The 20489-nt window shown below is 54.3% G+C and overlaps 1 protein-coding gene across 2 annotated transcripts; it reads left to right on the top strand.

Moving 5' to 3' along the window:
* The first annotated feature begins 479 nt into the window (after positions 1-479).
* Positions 480-15173, top strand: THEG (theg spermatid protein). 2 transcript variants are annotated; one of them, XM_025366686.1, is made up of 9 exons: positions 480-1478; positions 2630-2752; positions 3058-3129; positions 3551-3612; positions 4367-4436; positions 5705-5822; positions 9966-10125; positions 14913-15057; positions 15092-15173. In XM_025366686.1, exons 1-9 carry the CDS (start codon positions 1012-1014, stop codon positions 15171-15173), a joined length of 1299 nt encoding a protein of 432 aa, XP_025222471.1. In that variant the 5' UTR covers positions 480-1011. The 2 variants fall into 2 exon arrangements, with proteins under 2 accessions (XP_025222471.1, XP_025222474.1); XM_025366689.1 differs by lacking the exon at positions 3058-3129.
* Positions 15174-20489: the final 5316 nt, after the last annotated feature.

The raw sequence follows: 20489 nt of genomic DNA, 5'->3' as shown, positions 1-20489 counted from the left end.
CCCTTTCCCGACAGCGGTGATGGCGCGGCTGCGTCTGGGAGCAGAGCATCCGGGAGATGGGACGGGGAGCTGGAGAGGGCTTTGCGTGTGTTGATGAACTGGGTCTCTTGTGTGCCAAGTGGTCACATGCCCGGACGGCTGGCCCCACACTGGTGGCAGGGGTGAGGGACACAGCAGGACTCTGGGGTGGGCTAGCACTGGGTGGGGGTGGGGGTCTTAGGCCTGGGAGCCCAGAAAGGGGAGGGATGGTCAGGGACTCTCCCTGCATGGGGGACTGACAGTCTTGAGTCTTCAATGATGAGTAGAAAACCACCAAGCACAGAAGGGGGAAGTGCTGGGCAGAGGCACAGGGGAAAGGCTGGATGGGGCACAGCACAGAGGGGGAAAGGGTAGGGGGGCACGGAGAGGGAAAGACTAGGGGGGCACGGAGGGGGATAGGCTGTGTGGGGCACGGTGTGGCAGAGGCGGGAAATTCAGCTCCTTTGACGAGCTGCGACGCGGTCCGGAAGGCTGCAGCCTGGGGAATGCTCCAGTTATAACCATGATTTTGTGAGAATCGGAACAGCCTAGTTTGAAGTTATTTCTCAGGAGAGGTTGGAGCCGGAAGGGTCTGTATCCCTGAGGGTGCAGTTCTAGCTGCTGCGGATTGGAAACTTCGCCAAAACCGCTTAGTACTGAGGACGCTGATTGTTTCAAGTAATGAGAAGCCTGGACACAGGGTGGATTCCAGGGCTGCTAAGTTCAGAGGCTCGACAAGGGCATCAAAGACCCGCTTTTCAGTCCGTCTGCCCTCAGGCTGGCAGGCCTCATGGTCACAAGGAGGCTGCATGGGCTCTGGACATGACAGACGGGCCCAGCGTGACAGGAACAGGAAACGCGGTCTCTTCCTTGTGTCTCCTTTTAAGAGAGGGAAGCCATATCTAGATAACCCCTGCAGGGTCCCCTCAGGCCTCCTTCCTAAACCAATCCTGGGAGGTCCCTGTGAGCCACGACTGCCAGGACTGAGTCCTGATGCCAGCGCAAGCCCAGGTGACCGGCATTGTAGACAGAGCAGGGGTTAGAATGTGGACTGTGGAGAACGTGGGGGACACTCTCCTGTTGCCGCGGCCACCACAGACACATTTGGGTGCTGAGGGAGTGAGGCCGCGGGGGCTGGGAAGGGACCTGTACATGGGGGACAGCAGGCGAAGGTCACTCGGGAACCAGCCCAGCTCTGAGGCTGCAGGCAGGTCGGAAAGGGAGCTCAGCGGTGACCCCCGTGGCCTCCAGAGCTCTGTGTACGAGAGCCGGCGGGCCACAGACCCCGAACACCAGGACCCGGGCAATGCGGAGCTGGGACCGGAGGACCCGGAAGAGGAGCTTCCCCCCGAGGAGGTGGCCGGGGAGGAGTTCTCGGAGACCCTGGATCCCAAAGAGGCTGTTTCTGAGTTGGAGGGAGTTCTGGGCAAGGACTTAGAGGAGGACATTCCTGAAATCAGGTGGGCACCGCGGAGCGGCCCTGCCCGGGCGCGGTGGGGGAGGGCTCAGCCCCCTGGGTGCAGGCCCCTGGGCGTGCGAAAGGGTTGTTCCCGGCGTGGGCCTGGTCAGCTGGTGGCCAGCACCCCTCACTGGGCCCTGAGGCAAACACCAGCACACGCTCCCCTAGCCAGTGGCAGGAGGTGGAGTAAACAGCGCTGTTTGGAGTCAGGCAGACGGAGTTCAGGTGCCCAGAGTTCACAGTTTAACAAGTGATGACCTCAAGTCAGACAGTGAGAAAAAGAAATGGGAAAAAAAAGCCTCCCAACTCAAAAGCTGAAACAATTCTAAGCACCACACGTGGCTAAAACGTTTTAAATGGTCGGGAGGAACACGTTCTGGGTGAACGAACGCTTCAGCGAATCAGCACTGGGGGCAGTGATTCTGGGCGAGTTGCCCGAGTGTCCCCAGCAAGGCGCGCACTCTACCTACCTCTGGAACTTGGCTCCCGCCCTCCCTGCAGCGTGTGGTCCCGGCCCACGCCCACGCCCAGGTGCTCCCTTCCCACCGTGGTCTCCGTGCTGCCTCGGACTTGTGCCGCCCAAGAACAAAGCAGCGGCCCTGTCCTCACCGCGGCGTGCCAGCCTGCAGAGAAAACGGCGGTAGCGTGAGGGGCTCCCGGGGAGGACACGGGAGCCAAGAGCTGCGACAGGGCAGACGTCCTGACGTTTGGCATCTTCGCCTGCTGCTGTGTCCCTCCCGCGGTCTGTGAGCTTTCTGGGAGGCAGGCGCTGCTCTCTTTAGAGGCTGGTGGCCCCTCTGGGGCCTGGCATACAGTAGGTACTTGATAAATGTTTGTGAGATGCGCAAACATTACCTTAGAACTCACTGAAACGGCCCCACCAGGTGGGAGCTGGTCTCATCTCCAATTCACAGAGGAAGAGGCTGAGGGCCTGGGGAGCCGGGTGACCTGGCCAGGGTCTTCCATCCAGCCAGCAGTGGAGCTGCGGTTTGGTCCAGGCCTTCGTGGTGCCAAAGTCCTCCCCCAGAGACCCTTCTCGGGAAAGGAGAGGCGGGTGGGCAGGGCGCTCGAGCAAGACCCACACTTCTCTGGGCCCCCAAACGCGTCGGGGAGAGAAAGCAGCTCCAACTTCAACATGGAATTCTCCCAAAGCCGGCTGTCCATCAGCCAGAAGCTCCCCAGCACCATCATGGCCAAAGCAAGGAGGAAGAGGAGGCGGAGGAGGCTCATGGAGCTGGCAGAGCCCAAGATAAACTGGCAAGTCCTGAAAGACAGGTGAGGACAGGCCAGACCAACCACGGCCGGCCTCGTGGGGGCAGCGCTGGGGCTTCCTCTGTCCCCTTCCCGGGCTCCTCCTGTCCCCACTGCTCGGCTCCCCTCCCACAACCGCCACCACATCCAGCAAACTTAGGGTAGATGGGGTTGGCCGGTTAAGGAGGTGGCCAGACACCGGGACTGGCTAGGGAACTGCAGCCCTCGGTGGCCCTCTGGGCGGTGGCCAAAGGAGAGTGAGGAGTTTGGGAGCAAACGGGAGACCCAGGGCAAAAGGCAGTGGGGGCTCGGACCCTGTCTCCTCGCAGGAAGGGATGCTGTGGTAAGGGGTATGCCTGGATTTTCCCATGCAAGATGAGCTTACGGTTCTGTCTCTACTGGTAAGTCCAGGGCTGTCTCCTCCATCTGCCTATGCCGGGGGACACGTGTCAGGTTCCGGGGAGCCCCTCCACTCGAGCCACCCTCTTCTCTCTAGGGAGGAGGATGGGGAGGGTTCCTCAGATGTGGGGCTCTCCACCCTTGTGCTTTGGACTCGGGCAATCGGCTGTGACCTGGGTCTGCTCCCAGGAGATGGCCCTGGGCCCTCTTCTGAGCTGTGCTTTTCCCCAGCTACCTCCCTCTCTGGACATCAGCCTTGCTCACAACAATCCACACGTCCCGGTGGCCCCCTCCCTGTCCTACTCCCTCTTCCAGCAACTCCACACCCCCCCTTGGCCACCCTCCCAGCAGAGACCCAGGCTTGTTTCTGGGCAGGGCCAAGGCTCTCTGCCTCCCTTGCCCTGAGCTGCTCACTTATTCCAGGCCCTCTGTGTACTGGACCGAGCGGTTCCTTGAAGACACCACCCTCACCATCACAGTGCCCGGTAGGTGGAGCCCGTGCCTGCTGAGACCCCTGCCTCCGGCTGCTGGCCTCCAGGGAACCTGCCCCACCCCATCCAGATACTTCTGGCCTCCCTTGCCCCATATCCTGGGAGCCTCTGTCCTCTCCACTGGAGTCTGTCCCCTGAGGAGCCTGAGCTGAGACTGGTCCTGGGGGTGAGGGTTGTGGGGAACACGCTCCAGGACAGGGCCAAATCGGGGCAAGAATTTAGAAGAAGACCCCCGGCTTTCCCTTCCACAGTGATTTCCATGCTTTTCTTGAGAGGAATTTGGTATTGAGGTATCATAGATGCCTTCAAATGAGACACTTCGAGAGTTCCCCATAGAAGAGAATAACAGGCCAGTTCCCTCCTGCGCTGTTCCTGACTTTAGACCCATAGTCGTCACTAGGCCCCCGGAAACCCCAGGCTTGTACGAACTTCAGAACAAAACCCATTTTCCCAGATCTGTACTGAGCCCCGTTGAGGAGCCACGGGGCTGAGCTGCCATTCCAGCCCTGCCACTCCCATCCCGTGTCCGAGCAAGGACCTTCAGGCCTCTGAGCCCATTGTCCCTAAATCAGGGATAGCAAGTCTTCTCTCTGCGGGGTGTCTGGTCCCCAGCTGTCTCTGCCCACAGTTTTTCCAATTCGGCCTCCTGCCCAAGCTCGTGAAAAGCTGAATTCCGCATGCAGAAGCCCCTGGGAACTGCAGGGTGTTTACGCTGGGGTTCACCGACTCCGTTTCCCGTTTTGCGCAGCAGTGTCCCGCCGAGTGGAGGAACTGTCTCGGCCCAGGAGATTCTACCTGGAATATTACAACAACAACAGGTGGGGAAAGGAGGGGAGGAGGACTGGGTGCCTACTCGGAGGGCAGAGTTTGGCAGAAATGCCTTATTCTCCCCTGACAGGATGCGGCGTGGGGAAGGGTCCAGGTCCTAGCTCTAGGCAGCCTGTGTTCAGATGGGGTTGGCCCGCTTCCCAGCCCACGTCCCCAGCAGGCTGCTGGGCCCCTTGCAACCGCATTGCCAGCTGTGGAATGCTGGTGGTGGAGGTCACCCGTGAAAGGGGCTTTGCACAGTGACTGACACAGTGCGTGCTCAGATGTTGTTATCACCATTGTGACTGTATTTTGTTTCCTCGAAAAATGTAGAAATTGTAAGACATATTATTTTATGTACAAAATTCTTTATCACTTAGAGCCCCCGTGCTTGTTAAAAGTGATACTGAGTTATTTCGACACAAGATATCGTTACCCATCTTTATGCAGTGTATGAAGGAAAGCACAGCTGAAGGAGACAGCAGAAGTGTGTTCAACTGTTTTGAACCACTTCTGACACAGAGACGATGATGTGGGTGTTGCCCACACTGTTCCACACCGGTATCTGTGCACTTTTTAACGCCAAATCATATTGTAACCTGAAGACAATTTAAATTGCAATTAAACTTAACTCCTGTAGAAGCAGCAGTGCACAGCACGTGAACAGCTACATCTGAGCACACACAGAGGCAGCCAGATGTGGCCATGACATTTCCGCCATCTGGCTGGCAGCACTTGTAAGCTGCATCCCAACCTCAGACCTGTTCCAGTGCGGAGACCCTACCTTAGAATCAATGAAATGTGGCTTTATTTCCGGGCAGAGGCATAGCTGAGACCTGATTTTAGAAGGCGCAGCCCCGCGAGCTCAGCTGTACTTCGCTTTCCCCAGCTTTGCATGACAACCTCAGGACAAACACTTTCTTCCCTTGAGTCCAAGTCCTCACTCCAGGCTCTTGATGATGGGGGTGTGTGGAGAAGGCCTGGGAGGAGCTGCCATCCCAGAAGGGAATGGGGGAAGGCCTGGGCCTGAGGGTGGACGTTGCACACCGAGCAGAGACAGCCCTGGGAGATGGTAGCTCTGTGCTTGAGAACTCTATGAATCCCTGCTTGGAGACGCTTTCAAAACCCACCAACTACCCCAGAAACAGAGGAGCTGGGAAAGACAGACAGACAGACAGACAGACACACACACACACCTGGGAAAGACAGACACACACACGCACACACACCCCCCCCTCCCCGGGCCGAGCTGCTGGTCTGAAATGGGGACCTCCCTCAGGACTACTCCTGTCTGGCCCATTCCTCGGTCCTGCCTGGAATACCGAGCGACGAGTCGCCTGAAGGAACTGGCCGCCCCGAAGATTCGTAACAACATCTGGAGCGTGCCCATGTCTGAGGTGGGTGCCCCGTGACCCCGCGACTCACCCACGCCGGGCGGGAGGGACCCGGCAGAGGAAAGAGGCTTTGCCTCTGGGAGTCGGGGGAGGAGGGGAAGCGGCACAGGGCGGCAGCCTTGGTTTGGGAGCAGCTTTGCTTGGATCAATCCCGGTCTTCAGATTTGCCCCGGGGTCATCCTTCCCTGCGTTTCAGCCCGGGGTGGATCCCAGAGCTTCCAGCTCACACTCGGGAATTAGAACAATCTTATCTCGGGTGTTCCGAAAGCGCTCAGTCCACTTCGCATGGAGACGCTCATCTCTTCCCCAGCTCAGGCCGGACACCCGGCCGCTGGCGGCCGCTGACCTGCTCTCCCCCTGCACCTTTTGCTTTTCCGAAAAGTCGCAGAAAAGGAACCCCGCGGACTTGACCCGGCTTCTGCCGCCCCCGCCGTGCATGGGACTCTCGCGTGGGTCGGTCGTTTATTCCTTGTCATCAGTTGGCCGATCCAGGCGCCCACTGAAGGGACTTTGGGTGGCTTCCAGTTTGCGGCTGTTACAGTAAAGCTGCCACGAACACCTGTATGCAGCTTTTTGTGGAAGTGTAAGAATCGGGATTTCTCAGTTACTGGGCATAGCTAACTTTTAAAAAACTGACCAACGGTTGTCCAAAGTGGCGGCGCCATCTTGCCTTCTCTGGGCGGGAAGTGGGAGCTCAGGCGTGCCCCGTCCTGGCCGCCATCTTGCATTCTTCGGGCTAGGAGTGAGCTCAGGCGCGCCCCGTCCTGGCCGCCATCTTGCCTTCTCTGGGCGGGAAGTGGGAGCTCAGGCGCGCCCCATCCTGGCCACCATCTTGCCTTCTCTGGGTGGGGAGTGAGCTCAGGTGCGCCCCGTCCTGGCCGCCATATTGCCTTCCCTGGGCGGGAAGTGGGAGCTCAGGCGCGCCCCGTCTTGGCCGCCATCTTGCATTCTTCAGGCGAAGATTGAGCCCAGGTGCGTCTCAACCTGGCCGCCATCTTGCATTTTCCAGACAGGGATTGAGCTCAGGCGCTCACCATCTTGGTTGCCATCTTGCCTTCTCTGGTGGGGAGTGGGAGCTCAGGCGCACCCCATCCTGGCGGCCATCTTGCATTTTTCGGGCGAGGATTGAACCCAAGTGCTCCCCATCGTGGCCGCCATCTTGCATTCTGTGGGAGGGGATTGCACTCAGGCGTGCTGCGTCCTGGCCGCCATCTTGCATTCACCCTGCGGGGAGCGGGAGCTCAGGTGCGCCCCATCCTGGCTGCTATCTTGCATTCTCTGGGTGAGGATTGAGCTCAGACGCTCCCCCTCCTGGCTGCCATCTTGCCTTTTCTCAGCGGTGAGTGATCTCAGGTGCACCCCATCCTGGCCACCATCTTGCCTTTTACCCGCGGTGAGTGAGGTCTGGTACCCCCCATCCTGGCCGCCATCTTGCATTCTCTGGGCGAGGATTGAGCTCAGGCGCTACCCGTCCTGGCCGCCATCTTGCATTCTCCAGGCGGGGAGTGAGCAGGCGCTCCACGTCCTAGCCGCCGTCTTGTCTTCTCCGGGCAGGGAATGAGCTCAGGCGCCCTCCATCCTGGCCGCCATCATGCATTCTGTGGGCGGGGAGTGGGAGCTCAGGCGCTCCCCATCCTGGTCGCCCTCTTGCGTTCTCCCGGCAGTGAGTGAGCTCAGGGGCTCCCTGTGCTAGCCGCCATCTTGTCTTCTCGAGGCAGGGAATGAGCTCAGGCACTCTCCATTTGGGCCACCATCTTGCATTCTCCAGGCGGGGAGTGAGCTCAGGTCAGGCGCTCGCCATCCTGGTCGCCGTCTTGCATTCTCCCGGCGGTGAGTGAGCTCAGGCGCTCCGCGTCCTAGCCGCCATCTTGTCTTCTCCAGGCAGGGAATGAGCTCAGGCGCCCTCCGTGTTGCCGCCATCTTGCGTTCTCCAGGCGGAGAGTGAGCTGAGGCGCCCTCCATCCTGGCCGCTGTCTTGCATTCTCCGGGCGGGGAGTGGGAGCTCAGGCGCTCCCCATTCGGGCCGCCATCTTGCCTTCCGCGGGGAGTGAGCTCAGGTCAGGCGCTCCCCATCCTGGTCTCCGTCTTGCGTTCTCCAGGCGGGAGTGAGCTCAGACGACCGGCCAGCACCCTGTGTTGCCGGCTTGCTTGTTGGTTGGTTCATCTGACTATTCCTAAACACTTTGTCCGTTTCTCGCGTGGCATTAACTTCCATTTCCCTCCCTGTGTGTGGTCGTGTCTTCTCCTCTGTGGTTTGTCACACCCCACTTGGGAAATGTTTAAAGTCACACCATCTCCCCCATAAAACCTCAGTAGGGATTTCTAACAGACAAGGACGTTTTAAAACGTGATCCTGGTAACACTGATCACACTAACAAGTGAACAGTGATTCCGTGATACCAACATGCGCGGTTCATGTTCCCTTTCCCACTGATCTCAAGGACGGCTTTCTGCGGTGGGTTTGGACGGATCGGGGGCTGCGCCTCCATCCCTGGAGCTCCGTGAAGGCAGGACGGAGTCTCCACCTCAGCAGCCCGTCCAGAGCTGTGTGCACGGAGGCCTGGGGCTGGTGGGAAGAGAGGAGGGAGGGAGCAGGGAGACGGACCATTGCGTGGGAGCTTAAATTGTAAACACCATGATATCTTTGCTGAAAGGTGTGTCTGTGATTTTTATGGGGGAGCAATTTCAAGAAGAAAGGGACTGAAATTTCACAGTGACCTTTGGGGGTGGTTTCATTTCATCCTCCGCCTCCACGCAGGCTCCAGACAGGACGAGCCAACAATCACAGACTCTCAGGTAGCGCTCCAAGAACGGACAGACAGGAGCATCTAGGCAGGCGTGGGTCGGACGCCTCCTCTTCCCTTTTAAGGAAGAAAACATTTCAGCAGCTGCCCCCCTTCCTTACCTCCCTCCCCAGAGGCATCAGGAATGGCCAGTTCCTCTTCCAGCCAAGCGTAAGTGGGAGACGTGTGAAGTGGTCCTTTGCCTACTCCTTAGTTATTTTGCAGGCGGACTCCTACACACGTGTGCGGGAGCCAGCTGGTGAAGGGGAACAGAATGCCTATGAGGAGAGGGGAGGGAAACCGGCTCCAGGTTAAGGGTGTCCAAGCGCTGCCCAGTACTCAGCCTCTGCCTAGGCTGGTGCAAATTATCAAAGAACACACTTTCAGTGAACTGTGAGTTTTCTGGAAAATGCCAGGAATGTGTGTGGAGATGGAGTCTTGCTATGTTGTCCAGGCTGGTCTTGAACTTACGTGATCCTCCCACCTCCACCTCCCAAAGTGCTGCCACTGCGCCGGCCACTGTTGAGAATTTTGATCTGCGGAGCGAGTGTGCCAGGTTTCTGGGTGAAACGTCTGCAAGGTCTCCTACCTCGGCCAGTGCTGCCTCACTGCCCACCCAATCCCCTGGGTCGTGTCTCGTGGTTTCGTGAACATAAATGACTTCTGTCTTGCCTTCCCTCATTACTGTTTTCTAGAGCAATGCGTGCCGATTTATGGAGAAAAAATGGTCTAACTGCTGGGTTGCCTTCTCTTGAGAACATGCTGCAGTCAGCTTGTGCAGCCCCCAGCGGTCGGGCGCCGGCCTCTTTCTGGGGCGTGTGCGTGGTAACTAAGCTGCAGGGAACATGCCTGCCCCCACTTCTTCGGGTCAGGTGCAGGAGTCCCTGTATGTGGCAGTCACCAAGCCTGTGCATGTTCGGCTGAACCTAGTAGACGAATTGCTCCCTGAGCTGCCTGTACTAATTTACTCTCCTTCCAGTAATGCATGAGAGTCTCTCACCAGGGCTTGATAATATCAGACTTTTTCATTGTTGCCAAATTTGTGAGCATGGAGTGATATTTTGTGGTTTTAATTTACATTTGTCAACAATTGTTGACATTACATTGATCAAAAGACAGGATTATTGACCGTTTAGGGTTCATCTCCTGTATCATTTGCTCAGCCCTTTTGGTTTTTTTTTGGTTATTGATTTGAAGGAGCTCTTTATACATGATGGTTACTAATCCTTTGATGAATACATTAAAAACCAACTTCTTCCCAGGCTGTCTTGTGTCTTTTAGTGTTGCTCCTGGGGTCCTTTTGCTCCAGGGCCCAGAAGGAATCATGGACTGTTTTATGTAATCCTTCTATTTCTCTTTCCAGGTGTCCCAGGTATCCAGGGCAGCCCAAATGGCAGTCCCCAGCTCACGGATCCTCCAGTTGTCAAAGCCAAAGGCCCCAGCCACCCTGTTGGAAGAGTGGGACCCCATGCCGAAACCCAAGCCACATGCGTCAGACTATAACCGCCTCCTTCACTTGGCCAGTAAGTAGGTGCCTCAGGCTAGGCGCCTCCTGATGTCCTGTCCAAATCCCAGGGGACACCTTATACCTCTGCCTAGAGCGGGCAGAGGGAAGCTCTCCCCCAGGAAAGAGAAGCAGAAATCACAGGGACGTGTGGTCTGGAAGCAGAGGGTGTTGTCTGAGAGGGTTTTCTAGCAGGAAAAGAAGGTGTAGAAGAGAAAATCAGGGTGCAGTGCAGGAGCCAGAGAGCCACACTAAGGAACAAAGGCAGCTTTAAAATGGGTGTTGAGCTGGGCGCGGTGGCTCAAGCCTGTAATCCCAGCACTTTGGGAGGCTGAGACGGGCGGATCACAAGGTCAGGAGATCGAGACCATCCTGGCTAACACGGTGAAACCCTGTCTCTACTAAAAAATACAAAAACCTAGCCGGGCGAGGTGGCGGGCACCTGTAGTCCCAGCTACTCGGGAGGCTGAGGCAGGAGAATGGCAGGAACCCGGGAGGCGGAGCTTGCAGTGAGCTGAGATCGCGCCAGTGCACTCCAGCCTGGGCGACAGAGCGAGACTCCGTCTCAAAAAAAAAAAAAAAAAATGGGTGTTGGCCTGACTCCTTTGCTGTCCTTTAAAACAAATTGAATAACCATTTTCCTCAACAACAAGGGTAATGTGTGTGAATTGCCAGAGAAGTTGCTTGGCCATTTATGTTTACTCTTCTATATCGTTTTCCCAGGTTCCTGTTGCCTGGTGTTTTGGGGTTGTAGATTGGGAGCAGCTCTTTATATAAGATGGTTACTAATCCTTTATTGAACACATTGCGCGATGACTTCTTCCCAGTCTGTATCTTGTGTTTTAATTTCGCTTATGTGGCGTTTTCTTTCTTTGTTCGTTCATGAAAGAATTTTCATCCATTCTTTTGATATTTGTGAAATGATGAGTGAAATGAATGGAAACAGATGAGTGTTGATGCAGCACTGCCTTACGCCATCCTGCACACACTTGCGCTTACCACACACACAGTGAGTATAAACATCGATACACTGGTACACGCACGCACTTACGCTCACCACAAGCACACACGGTGAATACAGACATTGATACACTGGTACACATATGCATGTATATATCCATCCATGTTTCAAATGTATATATAAATATCCATGTGTGCATGTGTGTGTGTATGTGCGTGTGTGTGCGTGTGTGAGAGTGACGGAGGGTTGAGGCTTCTACCTACTCATAGTTGGGACCACTGTTTTTTTTTTTTTTTGAAATGGAGTCTTGCTCTGTTACCCAGGCTGGAGTGCAGTGGCGAGATCTTGGCTCACTGCAACCTCTGCCTCTCGGGTTCAAGCAATTCTCCTGCTTCAGCCTCCCAAGTAGCTGGGACTACAAGCGCCTGCCATCACTCCTGGCTAATTTTTGTATTTTTAGTAGAGATGGGGTTTCACCATGTTGGCTAGGCTAGTCTTGAACTCCTGACCTCATGATCCACCTGCCTTGGCCTCCCAAAGTGCTGGGATTATAGGCGTGAGCCACCACGCCTGGTCAAGGGACCAGCTTTTTTTTTTTTTTTTTTTTTGAGATAGAGTCTCGCTGTCTTGCCTAGGCTGGAGTGCAGTGGCACAATCTCGGCTCACTGCAACCTCCACCTCCTGGGTTCAAGTGATTCTCCTGTCTCAGCCTCCCGAGTAGCTGGGACTACAGGTGTAGGACACCACATCCGGCTAATTTTGTATTTTTAGTAGAGACGGGGTTTCACCATCTTGGCCAGGATGGTCTCGATCTGACCCCGTGATCCGCCCGCCTTGGCCTCCCAAAGTGCTGGGATTACAGGCATGAGCCACCACGCCTGCCCAGGAACCAGCATTTTTAAAACGTGAAGCAGACGAGCAAATGAAGTGCACTGAACTATGTGGGGTAAGAGCGGGTGTGTGGCTGTGCTGTTTCTCTGTGTGTGCTCAGACCTGCTGTGTGGCGGGGGTAAGAGCGGGTGTGTGGCTGTGCTGTTTCTCTGTGTGTGCTCACACTTGCTATGTGGTGGGGATAAGAGCGGGTGTGTGGCTGTGCTGTTTCTCTGTGTGTGCTCACACCTGCTATGTGGGCTCAGTCGCTGCTGCTAGAGAGTGCTGGAAACTCAACAGAGTTTCAAAGCCCAGATGCCTACTAAATTCTCACAAAGGAGTTCCAAGAAAGCTAGGTTCTGGGCATGGTTCTCCCCGCCCCTTTAGGGCCACCAAGGCCCCACTGCTTGGCCCCCTTACCTTGCACAAGGGCATCTGCCAGACAGAGCCAGCATCCACCCAGAAGGTGCAGAAGAGACAATTAGGGTGCAGAGCAAGGGCCAGAGCAACACTCATACCTGCATCAGTGTATAGTTGTTTATGTTCACCACGTGTGTGTGTGGTGAGCGCGGGTGTGTGCAGGACAGTCTAAGGCAGTGCTGCATCTGCAGTTTCCACTCAGGCGGCCTTGCCCAGCCGTGTGCTACATGAAGTTCTGCCTGCCTAGTGGAAGAGACTCCACGCTCTTTTCCTCAGGGGCCTCTTCACAGAGCCAGGGCTGGTCTGCCAAGAAGTGGGTAGCCCTTATCCATTTGCACAGAGGTTCCATGCAAAGAGGGATCTGGAAAGAAGGTGGGAGCTTCCCCGGAAATCAAAGGCCCCGAAGCCCCAAGAGACAAGGTGGAGGACAGCTCCGGCTGCTATGGCAGACTTGGTGGCCACATCCCTTCCTAGTCTCCAAGCAGTCTGCTGCAGCTCCTGCTGTTAAGGAAGGGGTGGGGGAGAGATGGTGAGGAGGGGGTACCCGGAGGAGGGGACCACGAGTGCCTGAGGAGCAGCCACCAGGGGGAAAGACATGACACCAGCCAGGGAGAGGAGACGCCTCCTGCCCCGACCCACCTGCCGCCATGACATGAGCCAGGTGGAGAGGAGGGGGAACCAGGGTCACCTGGGTTGGCAGCAGAGTGAGGACACTTGAGCGCTCTTGGCTGTGGCCCCCTGAGTCCCCCTTTCAGGTACCTGTGGCCATTTTTTTTTTTTTTTAGAGATAGGGTCTTGCTGTGTTGCTCAGTCTGGCCTCAAACTCTAGGGCTCAAGTGATTCTCCTGCCTCCGCCTCCAAGAGTGCTGGAATGACAGGCACGTGCCATTGAGCCTGGCTGCCTGTGACCATTTGAAATATTTTTTTCTTTACAATTCACCCTGTTTTTAAGTGTAGATTTCATAGCTGGGTGTGGCAGTGCCTGACTGTAGCCCCAGCTACTTGGGAGGCTGAGGCAGGAGGATCGCTGGAACCCAGAAGTTTCAAGTCAGGTGGCGGCTGTAGTGAGCCGTGATCCTGCTGCAGCCCGGGAGACACAGCAAGACCCTGCCTCAAACTAAAATCAAATGGGGCCAGGCGCGGTGGCTCACGCCTGTAATCCCAGCACTTTGGGAGGGTGAGGTGGGCAGATTGCCTGAGGTCAGGAGTTCAAGACCAGCCTGGCCAATATGGTGAAACCCTGTCTCTACTAAAAATACAAAAAATTAGCTGGGCATGGTGTCCTGCACCTGTGATCCCAGCTACTCGGGAGGCTGAGGCAGGAGAATTGCTTGAACCCGGGGAGCGGAGGTTGCAGTGAGTGGAGATCCCACCACTGTACTCCAGCCTGGGCAACAGAGCAAGACTGTGTCTCAAAATAAAATAAAGTAATAAAGTAAAATAAAATGATGAAACAAAATTAAAAAAATAGACCAGGCGCAGTGGCTCACGCCTGTAATCCTAGCCATTTGGGAGGCTGAGGTGGGCGGATCGCCTGAGGTCAGGAGTTCAAGACCAGCCTGGCCAATATGGTGAAACCCTGTCTCTACTAAAAATAGAAAGATTAGCTGGGTGTGGTGGTGCACGTCTGTAGTCCCAGCTACTCAGGAGGCTGAGGCAGGAGAATTGCTTGACCCCAGGAGGCGGAGGTTGCAGTGGGCCGAGATCACAACACTGCACTCCAGGCTGGGCAACAGAGCAAGACTCTGTCTCAAAATAAATAAATACATAAATAAATAAATAAAAATAAAAAATGTGTTTCAGTGGCTTTTAGTACAGTCACAGGGTTATGCAACCACCACCACAGTCAATTTTAGAACTTTTTTATGCCTTCAGAGGGCAGCCCCGTCCCTATCAGCTGTCACTCCCCATTCCCATCCCCCAGCCCCTGGCACCCACCCGTTCACTTGCAGACTCTGGATTGGCCTGTCCCGGACATTCGTATAAATGGAATCACACACTGTGTGTCCTTTCGTGTCTCTCGCCTCTCGCAGGACGTGATGTCCTCAAGGCTCAGCCACGCTGTAGCCGGTGCTAGAGCCGTGCTCCTTTTCTTGACTGAGTCATATTCCACTCCCTGAGTGGACTACATTTTCATCCTCCATTCCTGTGCTGATGAGCAGGCCATCTGAACATGGGAGCTTTTTTTCTTTTCTTTCTTTCTTTTTTTTTTTTTTTTTGAGATGACATCTTGCTCTGTCGCCCAGGCTGAAGTGCAGTGGCACGATCTGGGCTCACTGCAACCTCTGCCTCCTGAGTTCAAGCCATCCTCATGCCTCAGCCTCCCGAGTAGCTGGGACTACAGAGACGCACCACCACACTTGGCCAATTTTTGTATTTTTAGTAGAGGTGAGGTTTCATGATGTTGACCAGGCTGGTCTCAAACTTCTGACCTCAGGTGATCTGCCTGCCTCAGCCTTCCACAGGGATTCCAGGCGTGAGCCCCCATGCCCAGCCTGAACGTGGAACTTTGAGGTTTGAGCTTCAGTGCTGTCCTTCTCTTGTGCTCCCTCTAGGGCCCAAAGCTCAGTCGGACAAGTGTGTTCCTGACCGAGATCCTCGCTGGGCGGTGCTGGATGTCACCAAGAAGGTGGTGGCCAGCCCCCGGATCATCTCCCTGGCCCAGCCCAAAGTGCGCAAGTGCCTCAACGAGGGCCACAACCCCTATTCCATCTCCCCGGCCTCCCTGGTGGCCCAGGCGTCCCCTCGCCTCTATGAGCTTGCCACCCCCAAAAGCATCACCAGAAAAGTGTGATCAGCCCAGGCCTGGCCTCTAAGACCTCCGCTCCCAGTAAACACCCTCAGGCACCCTAAACCTGTGTATGTGATTATTCTGAGCTTTTTGGCCTGGAGAAGGGAGGGTGGGCCAGAAGGCCAAAAGAAGGATGAGGAGGACAATAATATTTATTTTTTCATCCAACCTGCGATTTGTCTAGCTGTTTATTTTCCGAGTCACTTTCATTGACCATCTCGAGCGCCCTCTGAATCTCTTCAATCCAGACTTGCTTGTCCACTCCTCCTGAGGGCCCACAGGACCGTCAGAGTCGGAATGACAGCCACTGTCACACCAGCTGACATCTGTTGCACAACTTATGTATCTTTACAGTGACCTAATGATGGAGGGATTATCATTGTCCCCATTCCACAGATGTGGAGACTGAGGCTCAAATAGGTTAGGAAAAGACCCACAGTCCCTGCTGTGGCCTGAATGCCTGTGTCTCCCCCTAATTCATATGTTGAAATTCCCACCCTCGAGGTGATGGTATCAGGAGGTGAGGCCTCGGGGAGGCAATGAGGTTATGGAGCAGAGCTGTCATGCATGGGGTTGGTGTCCTTGTCAAAGAGGACCGAGAGATACCCGTGGCCTCTGTCTGCCATGTGAAGACACTGAGAAGCAGGCAGTGTGCAACCAGGAGGACCCCCATCACCAGCACCTGACCATGCTGGCACCCTGATCTCAGACCTGCACCCTCCAGGACTGTGGGAAATAAACTACTATTGCTTCTAACCCACCACGTTATGGTACTTTGTTACAGCAGGGCAGATGGACCAAGACAGTTCCCATTATTAGCATCTGGTTGCTGCTCTAACAAACGCCCACGAATGGGGTGACTTAAAACACTACACATTTGGGCTGGGTGCAGTGGCTCATGTCTGTAATCCCAGCACTTTGGGAGGCCGAGGCAGGCGGGTCACTTGAGGTCAGGAGTTCGAGACCTGGCCAACATGGCAAAACCCCACCTCTACTAAAAATGCAGGAATTAATTGGGTGTGGTGACACATGCATGTAATCCCAGTTACTCAGGAGGCCGAGACAGGAGAGTCTCTTGAACCTGGAAGGTTGAGGGTGCGGTGAGCTGAGATCGCACCACTACACTGTAGCCTGGGCGATAGAGAGAGACTATGAGACTCTGTCTCAAAAACAACAACAACAACAAAATGCGCATTTATTCTCTTATCCTCCTGGAGATTGGAGTCCAAAGTCAGTCTCACTTGGGCTAAAGTCCAAGTACCAGCAGGGCTGCTGCTTCCAGAGGCCCCGGGGAAGAGTCCGTTTCCCGCCTTTTCTGGCATCTGGAAGCACTTGCATCCCTGGTGTGGGGTTGCGGCGTTGGGTCTTTCATCTTCATATCCAGCAGCACAGCCTCTTCTCTCTGACTCTCACCCTCCTGCCTCCTCTCTTGAGAACACCGTACTGACCTTGGGCCACCTGGGTCATCCGGATAATCTCATCTCAGCATCCTTAATCCCATCCGCAACTCTCTTGTCATTTAAGGTGACCTATTCAGAGGCCTGGGGACTAGGCTGGGGATGTCCTCGGGGTGCTATTCTGCCAACCATGGTCTGGCGACTTCCTTGGCGCACTCAGTTTCTCTGTAGCCTGGAGGTGGGTGACATGGCTGAATGGGAGAGATCTTCCAGAAGTACAGTGTCAGGACTGGGTGAAATAAATGATCAGGGCCGGCTGTGGTGGCTCACGCCTGTAATCTCAGCATTTTGGCAGGCTGAGGTGGGTGGATCACCAGAGGTCAGGAGTCCCAGACCAGCCTGGCCAACGTGGTGAAACCCCGTCTCTACTGAAAATACAAAAATTAGCCGGGCGTGGTGGTGGGCACCTGTAATCCCAGCTACTTGGGAGGCTGAGGCAGGAGAATCACTTGAACCCGGGAGGCGGAGGTTGTAGTGAGCCAAGATCGCACCACTGTACTCCAGTCTGGGCGACAGAGCAAGACTCTGCCTCAAAATAAATAAATAAATAATCAGACTGTGGCATTTGTGAAAGAAGGAGAGAGTACCCTGTTTCTCCTGGGGTGGTATCACCATTTACCAAGATAGGGAACACTGGGAGAGGAGCTTTTCTCAAATATGGGAGTGGGTAATGAATTCTGAGTTTGAAACTGTAGAGTTTCAAGGTGCTTCGATTTTTTGTTGTTGTTGTTGAGACGGAGTCTGGCTCTGTCACCCAGGCTGGAGTGCAGTGGTGCGATCTTGGCTTACTACAAGCTCCACCTCCCGGGTTCACGCCATTCTCCTGCTTCAGCCTCCTGAGTAGCTGGGACTACAGGTGCCCGCCACCATGCTCGGCTAATTTTTTATATTTTTAGTAGAGATGGGGTTTCACCGTGTTAACCAGGCTGGTCTCGATCTCCTGACCTCGTGATCCACCCACCTCAGCCTCCCAAAGTACTGGGATTACAGGCGTGAGCCAGCATGCCTGGCTGGTGCTTTGCTATTTCCAAGAGAAAATATATGCCTACATCTACACCTACATCTGTGCCTGTACCTACACCTGCACCTACACGATTTGTGCAACATTCTCTTCATTAGAGCCAAGGATAGGTGATGCCCACCAAAACCAGCAGGGTACGGTGGCTCACGCCTGTAATCCCAGCACTTTGGGAGGCCAAGGCAGGTGGATCACGAGGTCAGGAGTTTGAGACCAGCCTGGCCAACATGGTGAAACCCCATCTCTGCTAAAAATACAGAAAATTCGCCAGGTGTGGTGGCAGATGCCTGCAGTCCCAGCTACTCGGGAGGCTAAGCAGGAGAATCACTTGAACCCAGGAGGCAGAGCTTGTGGTGAGCGGAGATTGTGCCACTGCACTCCAGCCTGGTGACAGAGCGAGACTCTGTCTCAAAAAAAATAATAAAAACAAAATAACCTGCCTATTCTTTAAAACTCATCATTGCCAGGCCAGGAGTGGTGGCTCACACCTGTAATCCTAGCACTTTGGGAGGCTGAGGTGGACAGATTACTTGAGGTTAGGGATTCGAGAACAGCCTGGGCAACATGGCGAAACTCCGTCTCTACTAAAAATACAAAACAAATTAGCTGGGCATGGTGGCGGGCACCTATAATCCCAACTACTTGGGAAGCTGAGGCACGAGACTCGCTTGAGCCTAGGAGGCAGAGGTTGCACCGAGCCAAGATGGCACCACTGCACTCCAACCTGGGTGATGGAGTGAGATTCTGTCTCAAAAATAAATAAAAATTAAAAGTAAAAGTAAATTAAAGGACTGGGCGCAGTGGCTCATGCCTGTAATCCCATCTCTTTGGGAGGCCGGGGTGAGTGGATCACCTGAGGTCAGGAGTTCAACACCAGCCTGGGCAACCTGGTGAAACCCCATCTCTACTAAAAATACAAAAATTAGCCAGGTGTGGTGGGCGCCTGTAGTCCCAGCTACTCAGGAGGCTGAGGCAGGAGAATCACTTGAATCCTGAAGGCAGAGGTTGCAGTGAGCCGAGATACATCACTGCACTCCAGCCTGGGCGACAGAGCGAGACTCTCTTTCAAAAAGAAGAGAAGAGAAGAGAGGGAAAGCTTTGTGTTGGATTTCATGGCTTCTTTTCAATAGACCATCTTGTTCCTCTTTTCACTATGGGCACCACTGCTTCAGATGTTGCTTCTATGCTTTTGGTCTCTTCTTGACTTTTGGCAACAAAATTAGTCAGCTTTGTACTGGAAAACACTGCTTTGCTCTTGTTTAGGAAAAAAACAAATAAATTAACCAAAGGATTAAATGTGTGCTCTCTCTCAATGGACAGATAGACAGATATAGATATACAGAGATAGTGACAGCTGCTATGGAAAACGAGGGAGCCAGAATGTCCACCAATAGGGGAACAAATAAACACAGTGATGTAGTCCTACGGAGTGTCCCGACCCAAAAGAAATCATGAGAATGAGAAATGGAGATGCCCGCACCTGCCTTTGCAGAAACGCGGTGACGTGTGACCCTGAACTAATAAGAAAATAAATTAATGATAAAGAGAAGGTTACTAAGGGTGTCAGAAATGCTGGGAAAGGGTGTCTGTGGGCTCAGATCTCAGACAAAGCTGCAAGGACAGTTTTCCAAAATACATACATAGTCCGGGGGCAACACCAATAATTCTTTCTTTCTTTTTTTTTTTTGAGATGAAGTCTCGCTGTGTCGCCCAGGCTGGAGTGCAGTGGCGCCATCTCAGCTCACTGCAAGCTCTGCCTCCCGGGTTCACGTCATTCTCCTGCCTCAGCCTCCCAAGTAGCTGGGACTACAGGCGCCCACCACCACGCCTGGCTAATTTTTTGTATTCTTTAGTAGAGACGGGGTTTCACCGTGTTAGCCAGGATGGTCTCGATCTCCTGACCTCGTAATCCTCCCACCTCGGCCTCCCAAAGTGCTGGGATTACACACGTGAGCCACCGTGCCCGGCCACCAATAATTCTTTCTCAGAATGTTAGGAGCAGGTGGCCGGGTGCGGTGGCTCACGTGTGTAATCCCAGGACTTTGGGAGGCCGAGGTGGGTGGATCACCTGAGATCGGGAGTTTGAGACCAGCTTGACCAACATGGAGAAACCGTGTCTCTACAAAAATAAAAAACTAGTCAGGTGTGGTGGCACATGCCTGTAATCCCAGCTACTTGGGAGGCTGAGGCAGGAGAATGGCGTGAGCCCGGGAGGCAGAGCTTGCAGTGAGCCGAGCTCATGCCACTGCAATCCAGCTTGGGTGACAGAGCGAGACTCTGTCTCAAAAATAAATAAATAAATAAATAAATAAATAAATAAATAAATAAAATAAAGGCTGGTTTAGGGAGATCACCCTTATTCAAAGATGAGAAAGTAAAGGATGGGATTGAGGCTGGGTGCGGTGGCTCACGCTTATAATCCCCGCACTTTGGGAGGCTGAGGTGAGCAGATCACCTGAGGTTGGGAGTTCAAGATCAGCCTGACCAACATGGAGAAACCCAGTCTCTACAAAAGTAAAAAACTAGCCAGGCATGGTGGTGCATGCCTGTGATCCCAGCTACTTGGGAGGCTGAGGCAGGAGAATTGCTTGAACTTGGGAGGCGGAGGTTGTGGTGAGCCAAGATTGAGCCATTGCACTCCAACCTGGGCAACAAGAGTGAAACTCCATCTCTCAAAAAAAAAAAAAAAAGATTGAAATAGAGATGTCACAGAGAAAATAAGTATTGTTTAAAAATCACCAAATACAGGCCAGGTGCAGTGACTCATGCGTGTAATCCCAGCTACTTGGGAGGCTGAGGCAGGAGAATCACTTGAAGCGGGCAGATCACTTGTTGAGGTTAGGAATTCAAGACCAGCCTGGTCAAC

Source organism: Theropithecus gelada, chromosome 19, assembly GCF_003255815.1.
Source record: "Theropithecus gelada isolate Dixy chromosome 19, Tgel_1.0, whole genome shotgun sequence".
NCBI classification, from domain to species: domain Eukaryota; kingdom Metazoa; phylum Chordata; class Mammalia; order Primates; family Cercopithecidae; genus Theropithecus; species Theropithecus gelada.
Note: the sequence above shows the minus strand (reverse complement) of the source record. Positions and strands in the feature narration are given on the sequence as shown.